We start from the raw sequence: 20830 nt of genomic DNA on the forward strand, positions 1-20830 counted from the left end.
GCCTTTTTGTGTATTAAATCTCTCCGACTGTGCACTCAGTATGGCCCAGTCTTGGTAGGTTCATTGCTGAGTTAGGAATATGCATTTTGTGCCTGATCACTTTTTATAGCACAACATGTACAATTAAAAAAAATGCTTTTATAGAGGTACCCATAATTGTCATCTCACCCCTTATAATGTCGTAGTTCTTATATGTACTCCACAAATTTAGGATTTGAGAACAGGATGAAAATGTTTTCTTGAGTTGGTTTCTCAAGCTCTTCAAATAGGAAAAAACCCAGGAGATTAAAGGTTCTCGTCTGTGCTGGAGGCAGGGAAATAGCACAACACGGGCTTAACAGTCAAGGTGTTTCCAATGCTGGGGAAAACTGGAGTCTCTGTGTTTCAAACTTTTCAACCTAATTTTACTGTGTGTGAAATATTGTTCTTCTGTAAGAAGATTCTAATAAAGCATTTTAATCTCTTTTAAGTCCCTAATTTATCTGATGGAAAACAATCCTTAAAGACAGGTGTAAAGGAAAAGATAAGTTTTCATTTAAGGATTTAATCTCAGTATGGAGCACTGTTGAGCTACAGGTTCTAAATTTATACAGAAGTAATATCTCTGAAATTCTGTGATTCCCCTGAATGCTTCTGTGAACTATATAGATAGCAGTAATGAAAAACTTTATTTGTTCTTTGAATTATGTGAGTAAACCATATATTTCCCCCCATTCATAGCTATGATAGCTGCCCGGCTTCTCTTAGGGGAGGAGCATCTGTTTGGGTAAAATATTAACATCAGTGTTTTAGAGCCTTTTGAGATGAAAAGGGGGTTTTCTTTTCCTGTATGAGAATATAAGCTGCTTAATACATTAGTAAGATTTTATTTTGTGGAGTCGTATTATATATGTACTAGAAATAGCATGCTTGCCCTTCTACCCACTAGATACTAATAGGTTCTGCCATCCCCCAAATATGACAACCAAATAATGGCTCCAGGTATTGTCAAATGTCTTTGGGGAGCAAAATTGCCCCCTCTTTAGAACTACTGCTTCAGATTCTCTTTCCAGGCTTAACGACACATAGAAATGTTAAATTAGTAAATGACTAAAAATGAGTACTGTTTGTTGAATTTTTATTGGTCATATTGGAAATTAAAAAATTTGTAAAATGCAGAGCCTTTTTAGGAGGGTTTAAAAATTTTTTTATTTGCACTTCTGAGCTACTGGTTTCAACCAGTTGTTTTAAAGACATAACTCCTCCAGGTGTACCTGGGGTTAACATTTTTGGGGCAGTTTTAATTAATAACTTGTTTGTTCCCTTTCTCACCTTCTAGAAAACCTATGAATTTATGTCTGTGGCTGGAAATGCTGGCAGTGGGCCTGCTGTAGAGAACATTAGCCAAAAGAGATCCCTTTGGGCCCCACCCTTTCTAAATTTAGTTCATTCAGTCTCAGACTCTGAGAGCCACCCAGGGCAGAGTTGGGTTGCTCCTTCTGGATGCAGGTAGACTCTGGAGCAAACACTTTGCTTTTGGCTTATGTTTTGACCTGTGACCTATGGTTGGTGTTGTGAAGTTGTGAGTATACTCTTTAGAAAAATGCCCTCAAGACAGAGTTTAGAAAGAGAGGGAGAGAGTGAATAAGAGAAGGAGGGGGAAGATTAAGAGAGAAATGTTTATATTTTGGCAGCTGAATGAAATAAGAACAATGAAACAAGATCATAGCTGACTTCTGAAAGGTTCTGGACTTGTTTCTTGACACTGGCAACTTGCCTGCTAAGACCATTACCTAGATTTTCAGTACATCTCCTCTGTTATTTTGTTCTGATTTCAAAAGTAAGCAAGGAACAACTGCAATATTGGAGAATTTTGTTGTATAAGGTAATGTTTATGACTCTATTAACCAAAGTCATAGTTTAGCTGAGGTTTGTTTTTGTTTTTTGTCTTGTTTTGAACTTTGCAGTTCTTTTTGCTCTCAGCAAGAGAGGGTGTGCCAGGGCTCCTCCAGTAACTTAATTGCTCTGGTCATTCATCTCTTTCTAGAGGTCCAGCGTTAATTAAAAATCATTTTGAGACTTAAAAAAAAATAAAGTAACAAAAATTACTCTATAATAGAACTTCTAATTTGTTAGCTTGCTAGTTTCTGCTTTGGTTGGCTTTTTCTATTCCTTGTTGCTTACTGGTTATTTTTGAGTACTTTTGATTTGCTTAAACATTTTCAGCTTTTTGAACTATGACTATGAAAATGAGCAGAACTGTCCTTATTTTTGACTTGTGAAGAAATTTAAATGTATTTAGGATTAATGCCTTTGGAACTTACAAGATGCAATAAACAATCTCCGCTCGTAAAATCGTCAGTCTGAAATCTGTTCCTCTCTTCTTCATCTTCTCCGCTTTTGCTTTTAATGGTAGAAATACTATAGAATGTTCTTTGGCTATTCAGATAATTTCTCAGGATCATGAGCATTGATGTGGGTGCAGCAATTCTTGTTTGGGATCTGTAAGTAAATGAGACTATCTCAAACAAACTTTGTAGGAAAACAAAGAGATCTTTTACCATCATAAGGAAAAAGAAACAGGAAAAGTGAGGAATTCTTCTCTTTCTTCAGTCAATGTAAAGGAAAGCTCTAAGGTTGCCAATCTGAGCATATGGCCCTAAAATGGAAGCAGTGTTTACATTCACCTGTTAATGGTTTTACAAACGCAGTTTGCTTTCAGTTTCTTATTTTGAAACCAGAAACCTTTACCATATCCCATACACAATGGAAAACCTCTTAATATTTTTTCATTTGCATTTTTGAATATAAGCTATAGTTTATAATTCTTAATATTCAACAATAAATATTATCATACCATGCCAATTCTCTTTGTAAAATGAACACGCAGGGCATGTGGGTATTGTAAGTCATTTAAAAACACTTTGAGAAATTCACAAGGCTAGTGAACCTTACTGTATACCAAGGAGAGACACATTTCTAATACATCAACATAGCTACGTACTAAACGGGGCTATTATCATACTTGAGTAGGTGACACCAATTTTGACTGAATATTGGCAATTACATATCTCCTCTATAATTTATCTTTTTATTTTCTTTCCCTTACAACTTTCAGGTAGAACTTTAGACTTCATAGCACTGAATTAACCTGCACTGAAAGCTGTTTACCTGCAGTTGTTCACTTTTGTTGAAAGTGACCATGTCTCAAGTTCAAGTGCAAGTTCAGAACCCATCTGCCGCTCTCTCAGGGAGCCAAATACTGAACAAGAACCAGTCTCTTCTCTCACAGCCTTTGATGAGTATTCCTTCTACTACTAGCTCTCTGCCCTCTGAAAATGCAGGTAGACCTATTCAAAACTCTGCTTTACCCTCTGCATCTATTACATCCACCAGTGCAGCTGCAGGTAAGCGTATGACTCCAAGTGTCTTCTGTTTCAAATGTTTTCTTAGCCTGTTTTCTGATCTGATAAGTAGATTGCAGATGTAGGGAGCTCTCACACATATTTACCTTCAAGAAGCAGAAGAAAGTATACCACCCACGCTTCTTTATCCCAGATATAGAACACACTTGGTTGTATATTGGGTTGATGGAGGCCTTTGACAGACCATTTCAAAGTGTAAGAAAGAAAATTGGAAACTAAACTATAAAGCCTTGTCTATTATAAAGTGGTAGCTGGCAGAAAGAATTGAACAGTAAATACCACTTCGGATATTCATTGTTATATGGGAAAATTCTGCTTTTATAATTATTTCCCAGAATTGATTTGTAGGTGTAAGCCTCCTTTTTGGATGTCTATAAGATTTTTCCCAAGCAAGGGGGCAGGCAGCTTTATTGGAAAGCAAAAGAGTGTGTTGGCATTTGATAATTTTATTTTGAATAAGTAAGTTTAAATTGAGATTCCAGAAGTGGCTAAGAAATCATAGTGAGGACCAATTAGAAATTGAACAAAGAAGCAGAGATTTTTAAAAAAGAAATGTTTAGAAGCATTCAAATTTAAATATTAGGAAAATAAGAATGAAATAAATGTGCTCATTGATCAAGAAAGACTTGAAACCCCTGGGGAAAAAACCCTAAAAACAATATTCTGCTCCCCAAACTTGCCCTTCCCCCAAGTTGCAAAACCAATTAAATGGGGGTGTCAGCATAGGTGTCTCTATACTAGAGTCACCTTATAACAAATTCTTTTCAACCTTAAGCCTGACAGTTTCCCTTGCACTTCCTCCTCTTCCTTCATCGTCTCGTTTCCTTTACTTTGTAAATCTGTTCTTAGAGTGTTAGGTTATCCCACTCTCAGCAGCACGGCCTCTATCATGCTGCTACCTCTAGACTTCCTTGGACCGGCTCACCAAATAGCATTCTTGACTTGTCATGGTCCCCTAGAGATTCAGTGTTCCCCATATTTGCCATTTGAATACCATCTTAATAGGAAATGGCACAGACTATTTCAGTCCTCTGGGATTTATTGCTTTTTCTTCTAATGTGTTCTTATATCCACATTTTATTGACTTTATAAAGCTCCCGCCCACCAAGGCCATTTTATTTTACTTACAATTATCAGAAATAGATATGGTCTGAGGATGGCAGCCTCTGGAGATAAGACTAGAGGACGCCCTAGGAATGAGAAGTTAGCTGTGTGGAAAAGGACAGTCGTTGTTTGAGAAATGGTATTGGCATATTGAGTTTTTATGAAATAACGAACAGGGTACAGCTGACAGCTGTTGCGGTAACCAGTGTGTGTGTCTCTGCTCAAAAGACCTCCTTGTTATTCCCTTGGTTATAATAGCAGTGCTTCATCTGATTTCAAATCTTGTGTGCTTGCCATGGTTTAGTTATTCCTCTGACTTCTATTCTCTCTCTTTTGAAGACACACCCCCTCCTAGGTTACCTGGCTTCAACTGGTTCAGAAAAGATCCCAGCTGTGTCTTCAGATATGTGCCCCCATTGTGGTTTGCAGTATTGCATCACTGCTGCTTTAAATCCTTAGACCTTCAGCTTGTTTTCCCTCTTTTTTCATATCCCTGGGAGAGCTGCAGTCTTAAATACTGCCAGTTGACTTCAATGCTCTTACGTTATTTTTCAGTTCCTTCTAACATGGCACACCCCAAAGAGAAAACCCCAATGTGTCTTGTGAATGAGTTAGCCCGTTTCAACAAGATTCAACCTGAGTATAAGCTTTTGCGTGAGCAAGGTCCAGCTCACTGTAAGGTAAATATTGTCCATACTCCTTGTGCATTTATAACCCACTAGGAATGTTTTGTTTCTTTTTATACAGTTGCAAGTGGTTCTGTGATGCAAAATACATATTTTCAAACTGCTGAGGTTGTCTTAAAGAGATGCAAAAGTACAGATTGTTGGCGAGTCGCTTCTTTTTTCATCCTTGCAGAATGGGTCAAAGAAAAGATGTGCTTCTTTGGGGGATATTTGGCTTTTAAAACTCCAATTAGTGTGTGGTTGTTTAGCATTCTGAATAGAGACAATTCCCAAGCACCTGTGAATGATTTCCTGTGAGTTTTCCAGGCTCTGGGCCTCCTGGCTTCTGCCTACCTCTGGCTCCTTTCCTGCTTGTTTGAAAGTGCATGTGTACCTTAGACTGGGCAGGGAGAGGAGGTGAATGGGAAGTCAGTTTTGCCACTTGTTAGCAATCAGATAACAAGGTTTGAATATGAGAGGTAAAATTAGTCTCCCAGTGAGTATTTTGGATTATCTCTGATTTCAGGTACCCTTCTCATTCCCCTCATCTTAGAGGATGAAAGACTGACTGTAATTTGAATTTTTCCTATTTGTTATTCAGGAGTTTAGTCTTTTAAGCTTGTTTGATATCTGTGCTAATGTATCAATACATCTTGGAACTTAAACGTTTGCATATCTGGCTTTATCTTTTGCAGCTGTAGTATGAGACATAAGGAATTGGGCCTCCTGTTTCTGATCCTAGCCTTGCAGTAAGATAATATACTTTTATAAGGATGAGTTATTTGTCTCTTTATGCCTCATTTTTCTTGACATGCAAACCTCAAACCTTGAATGATACCAGGTTTCTCTTTTCATTTGACTAAAAGTAACATCAACCACAATCATAAGTAGGCACCATAGGATAGCACAGTTAGGTGAGTTGCCTTTGGAGTCAGACGGATCTGGGTTTGAATCTTAGCTTCTTACTAGCTGTGTGACCTTGGGCAAGTTGCTACTTTTTTTGAACCTCAGTTTTCTCATCTGTAAAATGGGGGGATAATAATACCTACCAAATAAGTCTATTGTGAGATATATTAAAGTGTGGAGCACAATGTCTGGCACATAGTAAATGCTTGAGAAATGGTACCTATTATTATTAGGCAATTATGCATTTAAGAAAAACAGAAATTTCCCACTCACATGAAGCTAGTTTTAATATTATTCTAAAGCATAATTATATTTGAAACGTTTCTTTACTTTTAGAAGGCAATTAGCCATTTTTTATAACTGCTCTGTTTCTTCTACAGGATTTTTTTTGCAGATCTTAACTTTGGGATTCCCTTTATTAACTGTTTTTGATATTTTTGGAAATATGTACTTTCTCACTTGAACTTTAGTACTTTAGGTAATTTGGCTGTGTGTTCAATCTGTAACTGCATTTTTTTTTTTTTTTACCTGCAAGTTGTTCAAAGAGGAAAAGTTATTCCCTCCTAGATGATTGTTAGACTATTTAAAAAGTCAGAGGTCTGGTGTACTTTTAATTCTCTCTGAACCAAGATCTAACCTCACTACCAACCCTCCACACAGAAGGCAGCAGAGTGGCAGCAGCGCCGACGGGGACAGTCCTGGAGAAAGGCAAGACTGATCATGAAATTAACTCTTTTCTGTCTTTTAGCATTTTCCCCTTCAATGTCTTTCCATGAAAGGATCACAAAAATGACTCAGGGATTGCACAGGATTGCAGGCTTCTTCTGCCATTTGACTTTTCATGCCAGCCAGGGTTTTGAGTTCATGCTATTGGTGCTTAAATGAGTAGCTTTATGAACTGCAGCATAAATATAGGAGACCCCTAATATTACAAGGGGGATGAAGGATTCTTTAATTTTTCCCCTTTAGTGGAAGCTGTGCACTGAGGGAATCCTGAAGTTAAGACCTATAAGAAAAATCAGCTGTAAGGCAAGTTGGCCCTATCCCTTTAGACACCAAATTTAAATGACCTAGGCATACTCAAATTACCATTTCTCATGTGAATTATTTGTCAATGAAATAAAGTGATATTCGGTGATAAAGAAGATCAGAAGAATAAAAGCTCCAGAGTAGTGAGTTTCAAACGTTGAAGTGCATCAGAATCACTTTGGGAGCTTGTTAAAAATACACATGCTTGGGTCTCCCCTCATGCTGTTCAGTCGAAATCCCTGGGCGTGTGTATCTTACCAAGCTTCCCAGGTTATTCTTCAGATGCTCACCAAAGTTAAAGAATCACTGAGCTGTGATGAGTCATGGGTTTTTTTTTGATAGAGTATTAGTCCAGTTCTGATCGGATTAACGTAACCTAATTTTACGAATGGAGTGTGCACGTGAGTTACCTTTATACCTAAAAAGGAAAAAAGAGGCTTGCCATTGTCAGTATTTGTTGAGGACAAAATTAGCTGTTTTGGATGCCTCCTTAGAATTGAGTGCAGAAACGTTTTTAGATCTTTGCTTGCTATGAATCTGATTTGCTTCTGCAAGTGGAGGCAGTGTCTGACTAGTGCAGTCTTAGGAAAGTAAAAGGCAACATTTTCGAACCTGGCTGACATTCCCAAATTTATTCGAGTTTTCGTCCTAATGGGGTTGTGTTTTCAGACAAGCGTCCACAAACAAATTACAACATCAAAACAAATATTGTCTTCATTTGTATGAGGTACTACTGTGTGTCTAAATCAAGTTTGCTAAGTTTCTTCCATGAGAAATAATAGGAAGACAATTTTCTATTTGGATGGCTTCCAAATCATCAGCATTTAATATTTTAATATATAAGAGAACATTTTTTAATCTCTGTACTTACCCCCATCTTTCAAAGCGTAGTTTTTTCACGGCGTGCTATGCAGTACAAGTCAGTGATATGTGTATCTTTTTGTGTTTATAAAAACAACGAAAAAGGGGATGAAGGGATAAATTATCAAGATAATGACCAGGCCTTTTAAACCATGACCATAAATTATGTTCAAGGACCAAGTGACATATTATAGTCAACATCAGGTTTCGTGAATTGAGAGCTCACAATTTTCATTTGTAGGTGTTTACAGTACAGCTAACCCTTGGAGATCAGCACTGGGAAGCTGAAGGAACTAGTATTAAAAAAGCCCAACACACAGCTGCTGCCAAAGCTTTGGAAGGAACAAAATTTCCTAAACCTATAGTCCGCCCTTTTCGTAGCGAAGGAAGGAATCCAGGTATTATGCGTGGGCCAAGACAGGTTCCTTTCAAAAGTGTGTCTAGAGGTATCCGTTTAGTATGTATATGAATTCTTTCTTAACTAACTTGTTGGTTTTGAAAGCACAGAGTCTGCACTACCAGTGGCAAATGCTTACCTTTTCAGGTCTTAGCCTTACTCTAAAGCAGTGGTTCCCAGGCTCCAGTCCCTCTACTGCTGGTCTGGAGAGGTGGTCGTGGGAGGTGAGGGATGTCGCCAGATGATTTCTGAGATTTTTAGAAAAGCCTAATGAAATACATGTTTTCTTTTGATAAGGTTGTATACATGCCAAGAATGTGGGTTTTAGCTAAAATCACTTCAACTCCGTGTGGTCATATTGATTATAACATGTTGATCATACCCCTGATTATCAGTTTTATGTTTCCTGATCATTAACAAGAATGAGAAAATATTTTAAATATTTGTTTCTTAAATACAAATCAGTAGGTAATATCTCTTCAAGCAAGGACCCAACGGGGGAGAATACTGATAAAGAGGAGTGTCTGGCGAGAGCTTGGGAACCACTGACCTGGAGGCTGTAGGTAGAAGTGGCTGTTTTAGGAGAGTTACCCCTCCAGTACATGAAGTCATCCCAGGCCCTTTGCACTCGGGAATGATCTGGGAAGATCTCAAAAGATCTCGGTCACACCTTTCTTGTTGCTTTTGATTGCTTTGTGGTATCCTTTCTTTAAATTTATTCTCTACTGCAGGTAAATTTTATGGGTCAGAACTGCTCTTACTTAAAATGCAACTATTTGAATTGTGTAAAAAATACAGTTCTGATGTTAGCTAGAGAGAGGTTGGTTATTCTTGTGACCCTCTGACTTTGCAAACTCAAAGATATTCTTATAAATTTGATTTATGCACTAAATTTAGTCAAACCAGTTATGGTACAGAATCGAGTCATTTTTATTTTCCTCTACATACATCCTAAAGAGGCATTTTAAAGTGGATTTTTGTGTGCATTTAAATCGAACTTTGCCATTGCTAGTGTTGCTCTGTGTTTGATATTAAAGTGTTGTTTTCAAATGTGATTGTGCACCTACACTAATCTTTCCAGGCTGGTTTTCTTTTTAAATGATTTTTAAAGGTTTATGAATTGGATGAAATGAGAGGGGAAAAAAAGGAAGATGAATAATGAGTATTTTCTAAAGTTGCTATTTCTGAGATAACCCAAGATATACTTGCTCCTGTTGTATACGGCAACAGAACTCATTTTTCTAACAAGTATTACCACAAGTCAGATCCCATTATAAGTATCAAGAATGAAACATCCAGTGCTTCCCTGGTTGTCCAGTGGTTAAGACTCCGTGCTTCCACTGCTGAGGGCGCAGGTTCAATCCCTGATCGGGGAAGTTCCACGTGCTGTGAGGTGCGGCACCCCCCAAAAAAAAATTAAGAATGGAAACATCTAAATATTTTGTGGGGTCTCATCTGACTTCTCCAGATAGAATTTACTTGTCTCCTTCTCAGTGATACTGCACCTTTCCTTAGAGCACACATAATGTTGTATTGTAGTTCTTTGAGTGTGTTTTGTGTTCTTTGAACTCCTCTGGGGCAAGAATTGTGTTCAAGCTTCTCACAGTACTTTGCCTCCAGTTAGTACTGAATAAATGCATTGTTCTATGAAATAGTGTGTACAAACATCCTTCTAAGTGTAAGCCAGTCAGTCAGTACAACCAAAGTTATGTTGGTTGAGTATTCCCAAACAATGAAATGATTTGGATGGTCCTATGGGATTTTTTAATCATGGAATTTGATGTGTATTGGAAGTTATTTCTGACAACTGGCTTTCACTGCTAACATCTTGTGTTACACTGATGCTCCCCTAACAGCCGTTGCAGTATATTTTGTGCTGCTGACTGTCTATTAATACCTAGAAATCACAGCAGATTCTTGGATTTCCTGACCTGATGCCTAGCAGTGAAGTACTTAGATCTTTTCCTGAAATACATCATGAATCCAGTTAGTAGAAAGCATGCTGTTCTTTTTGATTTTAGTGAGTGTCATTCTCATATCAGAAAAAAACAATTCTTTGTGTTGATTCTGTGTTGCAGAAAGCATAACCCCTACTGTAGAGCTAAATGCACTGTGCATGAAACTTGGAAAAAAACCAATGTATAAGCCTGTCGACCCTTACTCTCGGATGCAGTCCACCTATAACTACAACATGAGAGGAGGTGCTTATCCCCCAAGGTATGTGTTTGTTTTGTTTTCAATACAGGTGAAGATATATTTGATCTTTTACATAGAATAATAAGATCTTTAGATTGTAGAGCGCATAATGGTTTGGTCCTCTTTGGCCTGCCAAATGCTAAAGTCAGTCTTAATTGTCTTGGTGTCATTGGAACTGTATCTTGATGCTCTTTTAACTCCTGTCGTTGGAAATGGCCTGAGCACATTCCTCATGAGCAGTACGGCTCGTGCCCCAAGCTATCTGCTTAAAGCTGTCACCATTCTAACTGCTTTGTGCAACTGAGTCATATTTTTATTTTTTAAACAAAGATGGCCTAATGATTTTATTTTATTTTTTAAAAGATTTATTAACTTTTTTTGGCTGTGTTGGGTCTTCGTTGCTATGCGCGGGCTTTCCCTAGTTGCGGCTAGCAGGGGCTGCTCTTCGTTGCGGTGCGCGGGCTTCTCATTGCAGTGGCTTCTCTTGTCACGGAGCACGGGCTCTAGGGCATGTGGGCTTCAGTAGTTGTGGCGCGTGGGCTCTAGAGGGCAGGCTCAGTAGTTGTGGCGCACAGACTTAGTCGCTCCGTGGCATGTGGGACCTTCCCGGACCAGGGCTCGAACCCGTGTCCCCTGCGTTGGCAGGCGGATTCTTAACCACTGTGCCACCAGGAAAGTCCCAAACTGAGTCATATTTGAACATGATTCCTGCAACACCACAATTCTCAGCATTCACAGATCTCCTGATTATTGTTTATTGGGTACTTTTTGTTGAACTTACATATGTGTTTGTAAATAGCCTTGGTATACAGATGCAGTAAAATATTAATTGAAACCTGAAAATGCCATGCGTTGAAAACCTTCTGCTTGTGGTCATAAGACACTAGTGGATAGATTGATGATCAAACTGGAGGTCTTCATTTCCCTGCCCTACTTTGGGGTAGGAGGGAGGTGGAGGCCAAAGCCATTTTAAAAATAGAAACCAGCCTCTGCCAGGCTATAGGATATTGGGATTTCCAGAAATGACGGTCCTTTCTAAAAGACGTCTGTTAAAAAATTTCCATCCTTTTCTGGAGACACGGAAGCGTGAATCTCAGGTACGAGAAAGTAGAGCAAGTTAAGTTTTCTGTCTCAGCCAAAGGCTAATCTATTTTAGATTTTGTAAATATGGGTTAGCTTTATAAATTGAACTCATATAATTTGTAAGGCAGTGTATTTTGTGGAACATAAACAGTATTTGCTGATACCGTGTGGCAATTCTAATGCAGCATAAACATGGGAAATCTCTGGATGTACTGATGAGGAGTCATTATTGGCGCGCAAACGCTGATGTGATGAGGACCTGTGATGAAGGAAACACCTGGAATTTGTCAGAGAACGTATGGTGACTTACCTGAGACTAATTTTCCTTACCCCCCTCTATTTTTAGGTACTTCTACCCATTTCCAGTGCCACCTTTACTTTATCAAGTTGAACTTTCTGTGGGAGGACAGCAATTTAACGGGAAAGGAAAGACGAGACAGGCTGCGAAACACGATGCTGCTGCAAAAGCTTTGAGGACCCTGCAGAACGAGCCCCCACCCGACAGGCTGGAGGTGAGGAGAGAGCAGAGCTGGGGCTCCGTGACGCTTTGGGTGTAGCAGGAAGGTGGTAGGGAAGACACCATCTCAAGTTGCTTTCTCTAAGAGGATGTATAGAGAGTTGTCCATAATGTCTGTTATTTGATAGCTTACAAGTTTTTATACCCTGTAGCTCTCTTGCCTTTCTTCCCCCTTAAAAAAATGTCTTAGCAAGAAAGTCAGGTGTCTTCTTTTGTGCTCAATGGCATAGTTTTGAGTGAACATGTTAGAAAGATTGTGGACTCACTTGAGTTGTGAAGAACATGCATGGCTGAATTCTTTGGTGCTGAAGATTATGCTTGTCAGAATCTGTGTTTTATGGTACCAGGTTAGAGGATTTTCTAAAGCCATTTTGACCAGTCTTTCTTTCTTTATTATCTTGAAGTGCCAGTTACCCATTGCTGCTTAACACACTATCGCAAAAATTAGTGGCTTAAACACCTACAGGCCTTTATTTTGCTCACAAGCCTGCAGTTCAGGCAGGGCTTGGCACGGGGAGCTTGTCTCTGCTACACGTAGCTTGGGCTGAGGCAGCTCTGCAGGGGCTGGAGGATCTCTGTCAAGATGGCTCCTTCACGTGGCTGCTGAGTTGTTGCTGGCTGTCGCCTGGGAACTGAGAGGGGGCTTTGGTCCGGGGACCTCAGTTCCTCTCCTAGTTAACCTATGCAGAGATTGTTTACACATCCTCACAGTGTGGTGGCTAGGTTCCAAAGGTGAGCATTCTAGAAGACAGGAAATGGAAGCAGTTGCCAGTTTCTTAGGACCTAGGCCCAGAAGTCAGCACAGCGTCACTTCTGCCATATTCTGTAGGTCAAGCAGGCACAGAGCCCAGATTCAAAAAGAGGAGATACAGAATCTCACTTTTTTTTGGTACTGAGGTAAAATTCACATAACAATTTCACAATTTTAACCATTTTAAGTGTATAATTCAGTGACTTTTAGTGCGTTCACAATGCTGAGAACCCCACTTCTGGATGAGACGAGTATCAAAGAATTTGGGGGCTGTTTTATTTTTTATTTTTTGGCCACACCACGCGGCTTGTGAGATTTTAGTTCCCCAACCAGGGATTGAACCCAGGCCCTCGGCAGTGAGAGTGTGGAGCCCTAATCACTGGGCTGCCAGGGAATTCCCTTGGGGGCTGTGTTTTAAAATTATCACAATAGGTAAAGGATTTGAACTCTTTGTGACTAAATAGGAATATGGGTCTTAGAAAATCAGTGATTCCATGCCATTGAGGGTCCAGAGTTCCAGGAGAAACCCACTGAGTTAGAAAACATTGAGATTTCATGATTCTGTTTAATCATAGTATGAAATGTCTCCTGAATACATCCCTGGGAAGCGTTTGACTCTTCTTCCTCAAGAAACAAGTCCTCAAAGAATAAGAAGATCTTGCACAGAACATTGGGCTAAATGGGTGATGATAGGTATGAAGTTGAAGGGACCCCTGGCAGGGTGCTTGCTGAGGTCCATTGTGTCCAGCTGTCCCCCAGGGTGACCCAGCTCAGGGTGGTGCTCTGTGGCTTCACGGCTGCTGTGCAGGAAGGTTTTGTTTTTCTTTTGTTGCAGTGCATTTCCATCTTGAGTGTCATCACGCATTTTAACAGAGATGATCTGTTTCCTGGGTCCACTGAGGACCAAATAAAGGAGAATGGACTATAACTTAGCAGAGGAGAATTTAGTGAGGTGAAAGGATGACGTCCTCAGTGGTGAGATTTGTTAAAAACACCGAAGGTAGTGAAATCTGAATTATTTTTGGAGGCTTCATTTTTTGAGTTGACTTTGGTGCTAATATAATTGGAGTCAGATGGAGTAGGTATTTCTTGGTTCCTTCTAGCCAGCAGTTGTTAAACGATCGCTGAACAGTGGTATGTGGGTTGTCTGCTTCAGAATCGCTTGAGAAGTTTAAAAAAAAAAAAAAAAATTCCTTGGCCTAACCCACATGAATCTAGATTCTAATGCAGTGGGTCTAGCCAGGAGTCTGGCTTTTTCTTTTTCTTTTTTTCTTTTTTAAAGTTATACAATTTTAATTAATTAATTTATTTATTTATGGCTGTGTTGGGTCTTCGTTTCTGTGCGAGGGCTTTCTCTAGTTGCGGCAAGTGGGGGCCACTCTTCATCGCGGTGCGCGGGCCTTTCATTACTGCGGCCTCTCTTGTTGCGGAGCACAGGCTCCAGACACGCAGGCTCAGTAATTGTGGCTCACGGGCCTAGTTGCTCCGCGGCATGTGGGATCTTCCCAGACCAGGGCTCGAACCCGTGTCCCCTGCATTGGCAGGCAGATTCTCAACCACTGCGCCACCAGGGAAGCCCCTGGCTTTTTCTTTTTTTCCTTTTTTTTTTTTCTGGCTGTGCTGCGTGGCATGTGGGATCTTAGCGCCCTGACCAGGGATCGGACCCACGCTGCCTTCAGTGGGAGTGTGGAGTCTTAACCACTGGACCACCAGGGAAGTCCTGCTTTTTTTTCTTTTTTAACATGCTCTTAGAGTACCTCTAAAGCACAGTCAGGGTTTGGGAATCCCAGGTCCTAAGTATTTTCAGTGCTTCCCACGCAGTTTTCCCCCTTGGAATCCTCCTTGGAAGTATGTACTCACCATATTGCTGCAAAGGGAAAGTGCCCGTCAGTGTCTCAGAGTGACTCACGGAGCGGTTGGTTGGCTCGGGTCTTGAGGTCAGGGGCTGTAGTGGACACCCTCTCCTTGGCTCATCTGACGTTCTGTAAGCAGCTTGGCGGGGAGTCATCATCATCACTTGTGCCCCTTGTTTCCTCCTCTTTGCCCCTTTTCTAATTCTATATGGTTTGAAGTAGAGACTTCAGAAATGAGGATCATTAACTAGGATATGACCTTTTCTTTGAGTTAATAAGTGAAACACTTGGCTTCCCACGTAAATGAGCTGCCCCTGGTCTACCAGGCCCCCTGGAGGGTGGGCAGCAGGGGAGAAAGACATTTTTAAAAGACAGCTGTAATTTTTTTTCTTATAAGTGATGCCTGTGAACTATGAAAATTTTTAAACTCAAAAAAAAGAAAAAAGAAAAACAAATGCTGTATAAATTTACCACTTGTAGATCGCCACTGTAAACATTTTTGTGGATGTACATATAAGTAAGTACATGCACCTGTTTCACAAAAATGGGATGATTTTGTACAGTAACCACCTTTTTTTCACTGAAGTGCTCATTATGAATATGTTGTCATGCCATTTACTTACAATTCCATGGAGGACTCAAATTCAGCATGGTTCTAAGCACTTTTTTTTTTTTTGGCCACACTGCATAGCATGTGGGATCTTAGTTCCCCGACCAGGGTTCGAACCCACACCCCTTGCACTGGAAGTGCAGAATCTCAACCACTGGATCGCCAGGGATATCCCTTAAGCACTTGTTAATGGCTGCACAGTGTTCCATTGTGTGAGCATACCAGTTTATTTTTTCAACAACAGAGGCTTGGTTTTTAGGTTGTTTGCAGTTTTTCCTGTTATAAAAATAGGTAGTGAAGAACATTGTTGTAGTTAAATCTTTGTGTATGTCCGTGATTATTTTTATGAGCCACAGTCCTAGAAGTGGAATTTCATGGTAACGTATATGGCCAAGTTCCCCACCAGGAAGATGGTACCATTTTAGACCTCTGCCAACAGGGTGTGAGCAGCCTGTTTGCCCACAGCCTGCCAGCACTGGAAATTATCATTTTAAACAAAGTGTCCATTTTGCTATTGAAAATTTTTGGCTCATGTGATCGTGTGGTGGATCAATTCACCTTCTCTAAAACATAGCCAATAAAGCTGGCGGTTTCTGTCTAAGACAGGTGTGGTCTGGTCCGTTGATGACAGGCACTGTGCTGGCCCTAAATGTAAACAGCAGCACTGCCCCTCCCCATGTGGAGCTTGGTTGAGTGGAATATCATCAAAAAGTGCAGTGCTAGGATGGAAGTAGCAAGTATCATGAGAGCATAAAATGTCTTGTTTAGGTAGGAGTACTGATGGTGCACTGAGGAAGAGTCATTTAAGCTCAGACTGAAGATGAGCAGAAGAGCAGGGGAAGTACATTCCCAGCAGAGGGAGCAGCTTGAGCAGAGGTCCTGAGTTGGGAAAGCACCTCTATTCTATTCTATTCTGTTCTGTTCCTGTCCTGTCCATGGCTTGTGCTAATAAAGGATGACTTATTCAGTGTTGAGGTGTTAGCAGTAAGATGGTCATAACTACAGTATCTGTAATAGAGAAAAACAGGAGCTAGCCTAATATGTCCATTAGTAGGGAAATGGTTAAATAAATGAATACATTTATCCCAGGAGTATCAGAGTGTGGTAGATCTGTTTACGTGGATGTGAAAGGAGGCCCATAATGTATTGAATGGGGGGGGAATCATGATCCAGAGCTGTTACTACGTGTATAGTGTGATTGTGTTAAGTAATCAAAAGCACCAACTGTGTGTGTATGTATCTGTATATATTTGCACGTGCATAGTTTCTATCTTGAAGGTTATAGCAAACTTTAAAAGTAGTTTTCTCTTGGTGGTAGTGGTAGAGGATGGACTTTTTTTAAATTGTATTGTTTGAAGTTTTCTTTTTTTAAATACTACTTCTGAAAAAATAAATAAATGCACTTCTTCCTGGTCTTGAGTTCTTATCTTCACTTGAGCCAGGGACATGTTTAAGTAGGACTAAAACTAAAATTGGAGACCTTAATCTTCATTATACTATCAGGGTCCATGGGACCCAATTTTCATTTTTGAGCTTTCTCTAGCTCTGTAAGAATTGATACTACATGACTTCTATTCTTTTTCTAGAGGTTTTAAAAAGAACAAAGAGAAAACATACTTATTTTTGAAAGTAGAATAGTGATTTCTGTCTTAAAATGATCATGTGGGTCCTTTGGATCCTTTTATAAATCTTTACACTATGGAATCTTAATTTTCCTATGCTTTGAAACATTTTGCTGCTGTCCTCCTACATATTATTTCAGCACTCTTCATCATATTTTCCCAAATATGCAATAAACAAGACTAAAATAATAAGAAAGTGGAAGAATGACGAAATCCCTGGGTGGATGATACAGTAGTGAAATAATTGTCATTATTGCATCATCCTTTAATGCTCTTATTGCATTGCCTAATGTATCACATTATCTTTCAAGAAGATACAAAAGAAGACTGGAGACACCATCTTTTTACTCTACTTTTAACTTTTGTTGAACCCAGGAGAGAATTAAGAATTTTTCTTTTTCCATCCGTACTGGCAAAGAGAAGAAAATTGATGGAGGAAGACATTTTCATTATTAGACAAATCAGAAGATGAATGCAGAGAGACAAACAGCAGCATTCTAGACTCTAATGGTGATGGTGAGATTTGAGTGTTGACGTGACTCAGACTGGGAGTCTTCAGATGATACCTTAGATACGTTTTCCCAGACTCAAAGAGTTGGCAAGTGAACTATGTATTTCTGTGGTGTATGAAAAAGAAATGTGCATTCTCTTCTGGTCAGTCATTCAACAGGAAGGACTTCGCTGCACAATATTTTGCAACAGGAACTGGACCAACCTGTTTTGTTTTTCTAAAAAATTTGTGTGGCAACATTCTCTCATCTTATATGATGTTTGGCCACCAGAGTTTTGTCACCACTTAATGTCCACAAAATAACTGGATACATGTAGAAAGAAGTGTATGTATTAGAAGGAAACTGATGATACAACAATGAAAAAAAATCATTAGATCCTTCTTTTGGTGTTTCTAAATCTAGAAATGAAAGCATTTTGTATTGGGTTGGCCAAAAAGTTCGTTCGGTTAGTGAATCTGTTCAATAATGTTCTTCGTGAAAATGAAAAATGTGTCTTTATTTTTACTTAAAACCGAACAAACTGTTTGGCCAACCCAGTAGTTATGGAGCAAAGAAGATGGCTTTTCTCCCTTCAACAAAGTTATGAGTCAGTTTCAAAAGTAATGTGTTTTGACAATACCAGTACAAGAAGAATCAGAATCATGATAAGCTAGAACCCATTGGAGGTGGATTTGAAATCTGGCATCATTACTGTGGGCTGTGCTCAAAGTTCAGGCGTGACAGCTGGTGAGCAGTTAGTTGCATTTAATGACCTTGCCCATTTTGGATATATGTTCCTTCCTTCCTGACTACAAACCTGGAATAAAAACTTAGGTTTGTTATTTTAATTTTTTATTAAAGTCTCTAATGAAATGATTTTTGTTGTCCTTTTATTCTGTATGTTATTTGTAAAATGTCTTTAAATATAGAAAAATAAAGAGGGCCTGTTGGAGCCAGATGGTAAATGGTGATGACTATTTTTCCCTGGCATATTGAGGGTTAAGCATGGTTCAGAGTGTTTTTTTCTTTTCTTAATGTTGCCTAGATTTTATTGCTGAACCATACACTATGGGATTGATGTTAACAGTAATTCCCACTTCATGAAGGTAAGACTGAGGGCCCGCTACACTTTCCTCATCTCACTGGGAATGGTATTTGTGGATTTGTTTTGAGTCATTTGCTGCTTCCCCCATTGCAACATTTTGTCCAGTCCAGATAATAGTAAAATTATTTATGTAAAAGAGCAACATAATCTCACGTCCAGGTAAATGTATATCTTTGTTTCCTGTTTTGCATTTTTATTTTACTGGCTGCTTTGTCCCTTTTGCAATTCCTTTAGAAGAATACCTTCGAGCAGTGAATCTCAACTCTGTTTGCTAGTAAAATCACCTGGGGACTTAAAAAAAAAATCAAATACTATATATAAAACAGATATCCTGGGACTTCCCTGGTGGCGCAGTGGTTAAGAACCCAATGCAGGGGACACGGGTTCGAACCCTGGTCCAGGAAGATCCCACATGCTGTAGAGCAAATAAGCCTGTGTGCCACAACTATTGAGCCTGCGTTCTAGAGCCTGCGAGCCACAACTACTGAAGCCTGCGTGCCTAGAGCCCGTGCTCTGCAACAAGAGAAGCCACCGCAATGAGAAACCCGCGCACCGCAACAAAGAGTAGCCCCCGCTCGCCACAACTAGAGAAAGCCCGTGCGCAGCAACGAAGACCCAACGCAGCCAAAAAAAAAAAATGTCCAGGCCCTATCTGCAAAAATTTGAGTTCACTTATCTGGAGCAGGGCTCTGGCATCTGTATTTGTAAAGCTCCCAAGTGATTCTAATGCTGCTATGGTTGAGAACTACTGGCTGAGAGTTTAAAATTTAGTAGTAGACCATTGTTTTTTTATCAGACTTATGTGGAACCTCAATATGCAAAATAGAAAAATAACATTTCATTAGTAAAACTTATAAGTTTGAACTTTAGAATATTTATAAAAGGCAATCAATGAGAATGATTTATGTGAATTTTCACAACACAGAATTGTACTATATATTGTTTTGGTCCATTTGAAAAAAAAAAAAGCCACAAGGCTGGGAAAGATCCAGTCCCATTTTAGAATAGCAGTTAACTCTTCTATGGGAAGAAGAGTGAGAAGGGCTTCACTCATTGTTTTCCTTATAAAAGCAAAAAAAAAAATTGATGTCAGTAGTGTCTAGTGTTGGCATTTGTTAAATCCAGCACAATTGCCTGTTACATTATTATCTGTACTTTTCTGTATGTTTGAAATAGGTCATAACTAAAAATAAAAGTTAAAAAGGAATTGAGCTGATATAGTGAACAAAAAAATAAAAATTGGGGTACATGCATGGCAATTAAAGTATTATCATCCTCAGCACTTGGTTTATTTCCAAATTTGGTTCTTGTTGCACCTAAGGAAAACATTCTCATTGACACAGTTATTTATCATGAGAGTGGACCATTTTTTAAAATAACTCATTTATTTAAAAAATCTGTGGATACTCTTCAAATAAACAGCTGTCAGAAAACTTGTTTGTGTACAAAAATGAGTTAACCTGTTAGCACAAGTTAATGTGTTGATGGTCTCTAGTGTGTTACTGTTTGGTATGAAGCACATACTTTTCTTTGTTGCTTTTCAAAAAATTAAGATAAAATATATAGATAATATAAAGGATGCCATTTTAACCATTTTTTAAGTGTATAGTCTTATGACATCAAATATATTCTCAAATGTTATGTAACTATCACCACTGTCCATTTTCAAAACGTTTTCATCATCTCACACAGAAACTCTTGTACACATTAAACAAAACTCCACCTTCCCCCCGTCCTCATCCCCTGTAAACCTCTGTCCTGCTTCTGTCTCTGCACTTGCCTGTTCTGGATACCGTGTATAAGTGAATATTTGTCTTTTGTGTCTGGTTTATTTCATTTATCCTAATGTTTTCGAGGTTCATCCATGTTGTAGCTTGTTTCACAATTCCATTCCTTTTTAAGACTGAGTAATATTCCATTGTATCAGTATTCCATATTTTGTTTATCCTTTCGTCTGTTGATGGATGTTTGGGTGGTTATCATCTTTTGGCTATTGTGAATAATGCTGTTATGAACACTGATGTACAATTATCTGTCCCTACTGAGTATATATTTAGCAGTGAAGTTGCTGGATCATATTGTAATTCTATGTTTAACTTTTTGAGGAACCACCATACCGTTCTCTACAGAGGTTATACCATTTTACATTCTCACCAGCAGTGTACAAAGATTCCAATTTCTGCACATTCTTGACAACACTTGGTATTGTCTGTGGCTGTCCTTATGGGTGTGAAGT

General features: G+C 39.2%; 1 protein-coding gene across 25 annotated transcripts in view; it reads left to right on the forward strand.

Moving 5' to 3' along the window:
- Positions 1-20830, forward strand: part of STAU1 (staufen double-stranded RNA binding protein 1) — an 88073-nt gene that overhangs the window by 42660 nt on the left and 24583 nt on the right. For 4 of the 25 annotated variants that reach the window (XM_082430806.1, XM_082430792.1, XM_082430791.1 and 1 more), the window contains exons 3-6: positions 6740-6787; positions 8211-8415; positions 10445-10583; positions 11992-12157. In XM_082430806.1, the coding sequence (XP_082286932.1) occupies positions 8373-8415; positions 10445-10583; positions 11992-12157 (348 nt within the window). In that variant the 5' untranslated portion in view covers positions 6740-6787; positions 8211-8372. Of the gene's footprint in view, positions 1-3097; positions 3387-5063; positions 5189-6614; positions 6788-8210; positions 8416-10267; positions 10353-10444; positions 10584-11991; positions 12158-20830 lie in introns of those variants that run through there. The other 21 variants (XM_082430800.1, XM_082430807.1, XM_082430804.1 and 18 more) reach the window with 13 other exon arrangements.

This window comes from Balaenoptera physalus, assembly GCF_965194825.1.
Source record: "Balaenoptera physalus genome assembly, chromosome: 16".
NCBI classification, from domain to species: Eukaryota; Metazoa; Chordata; class Mammalia; order Artiodactyla; family Balaenopteridae; genus Balaenoptera; species Balaenoptera physalus.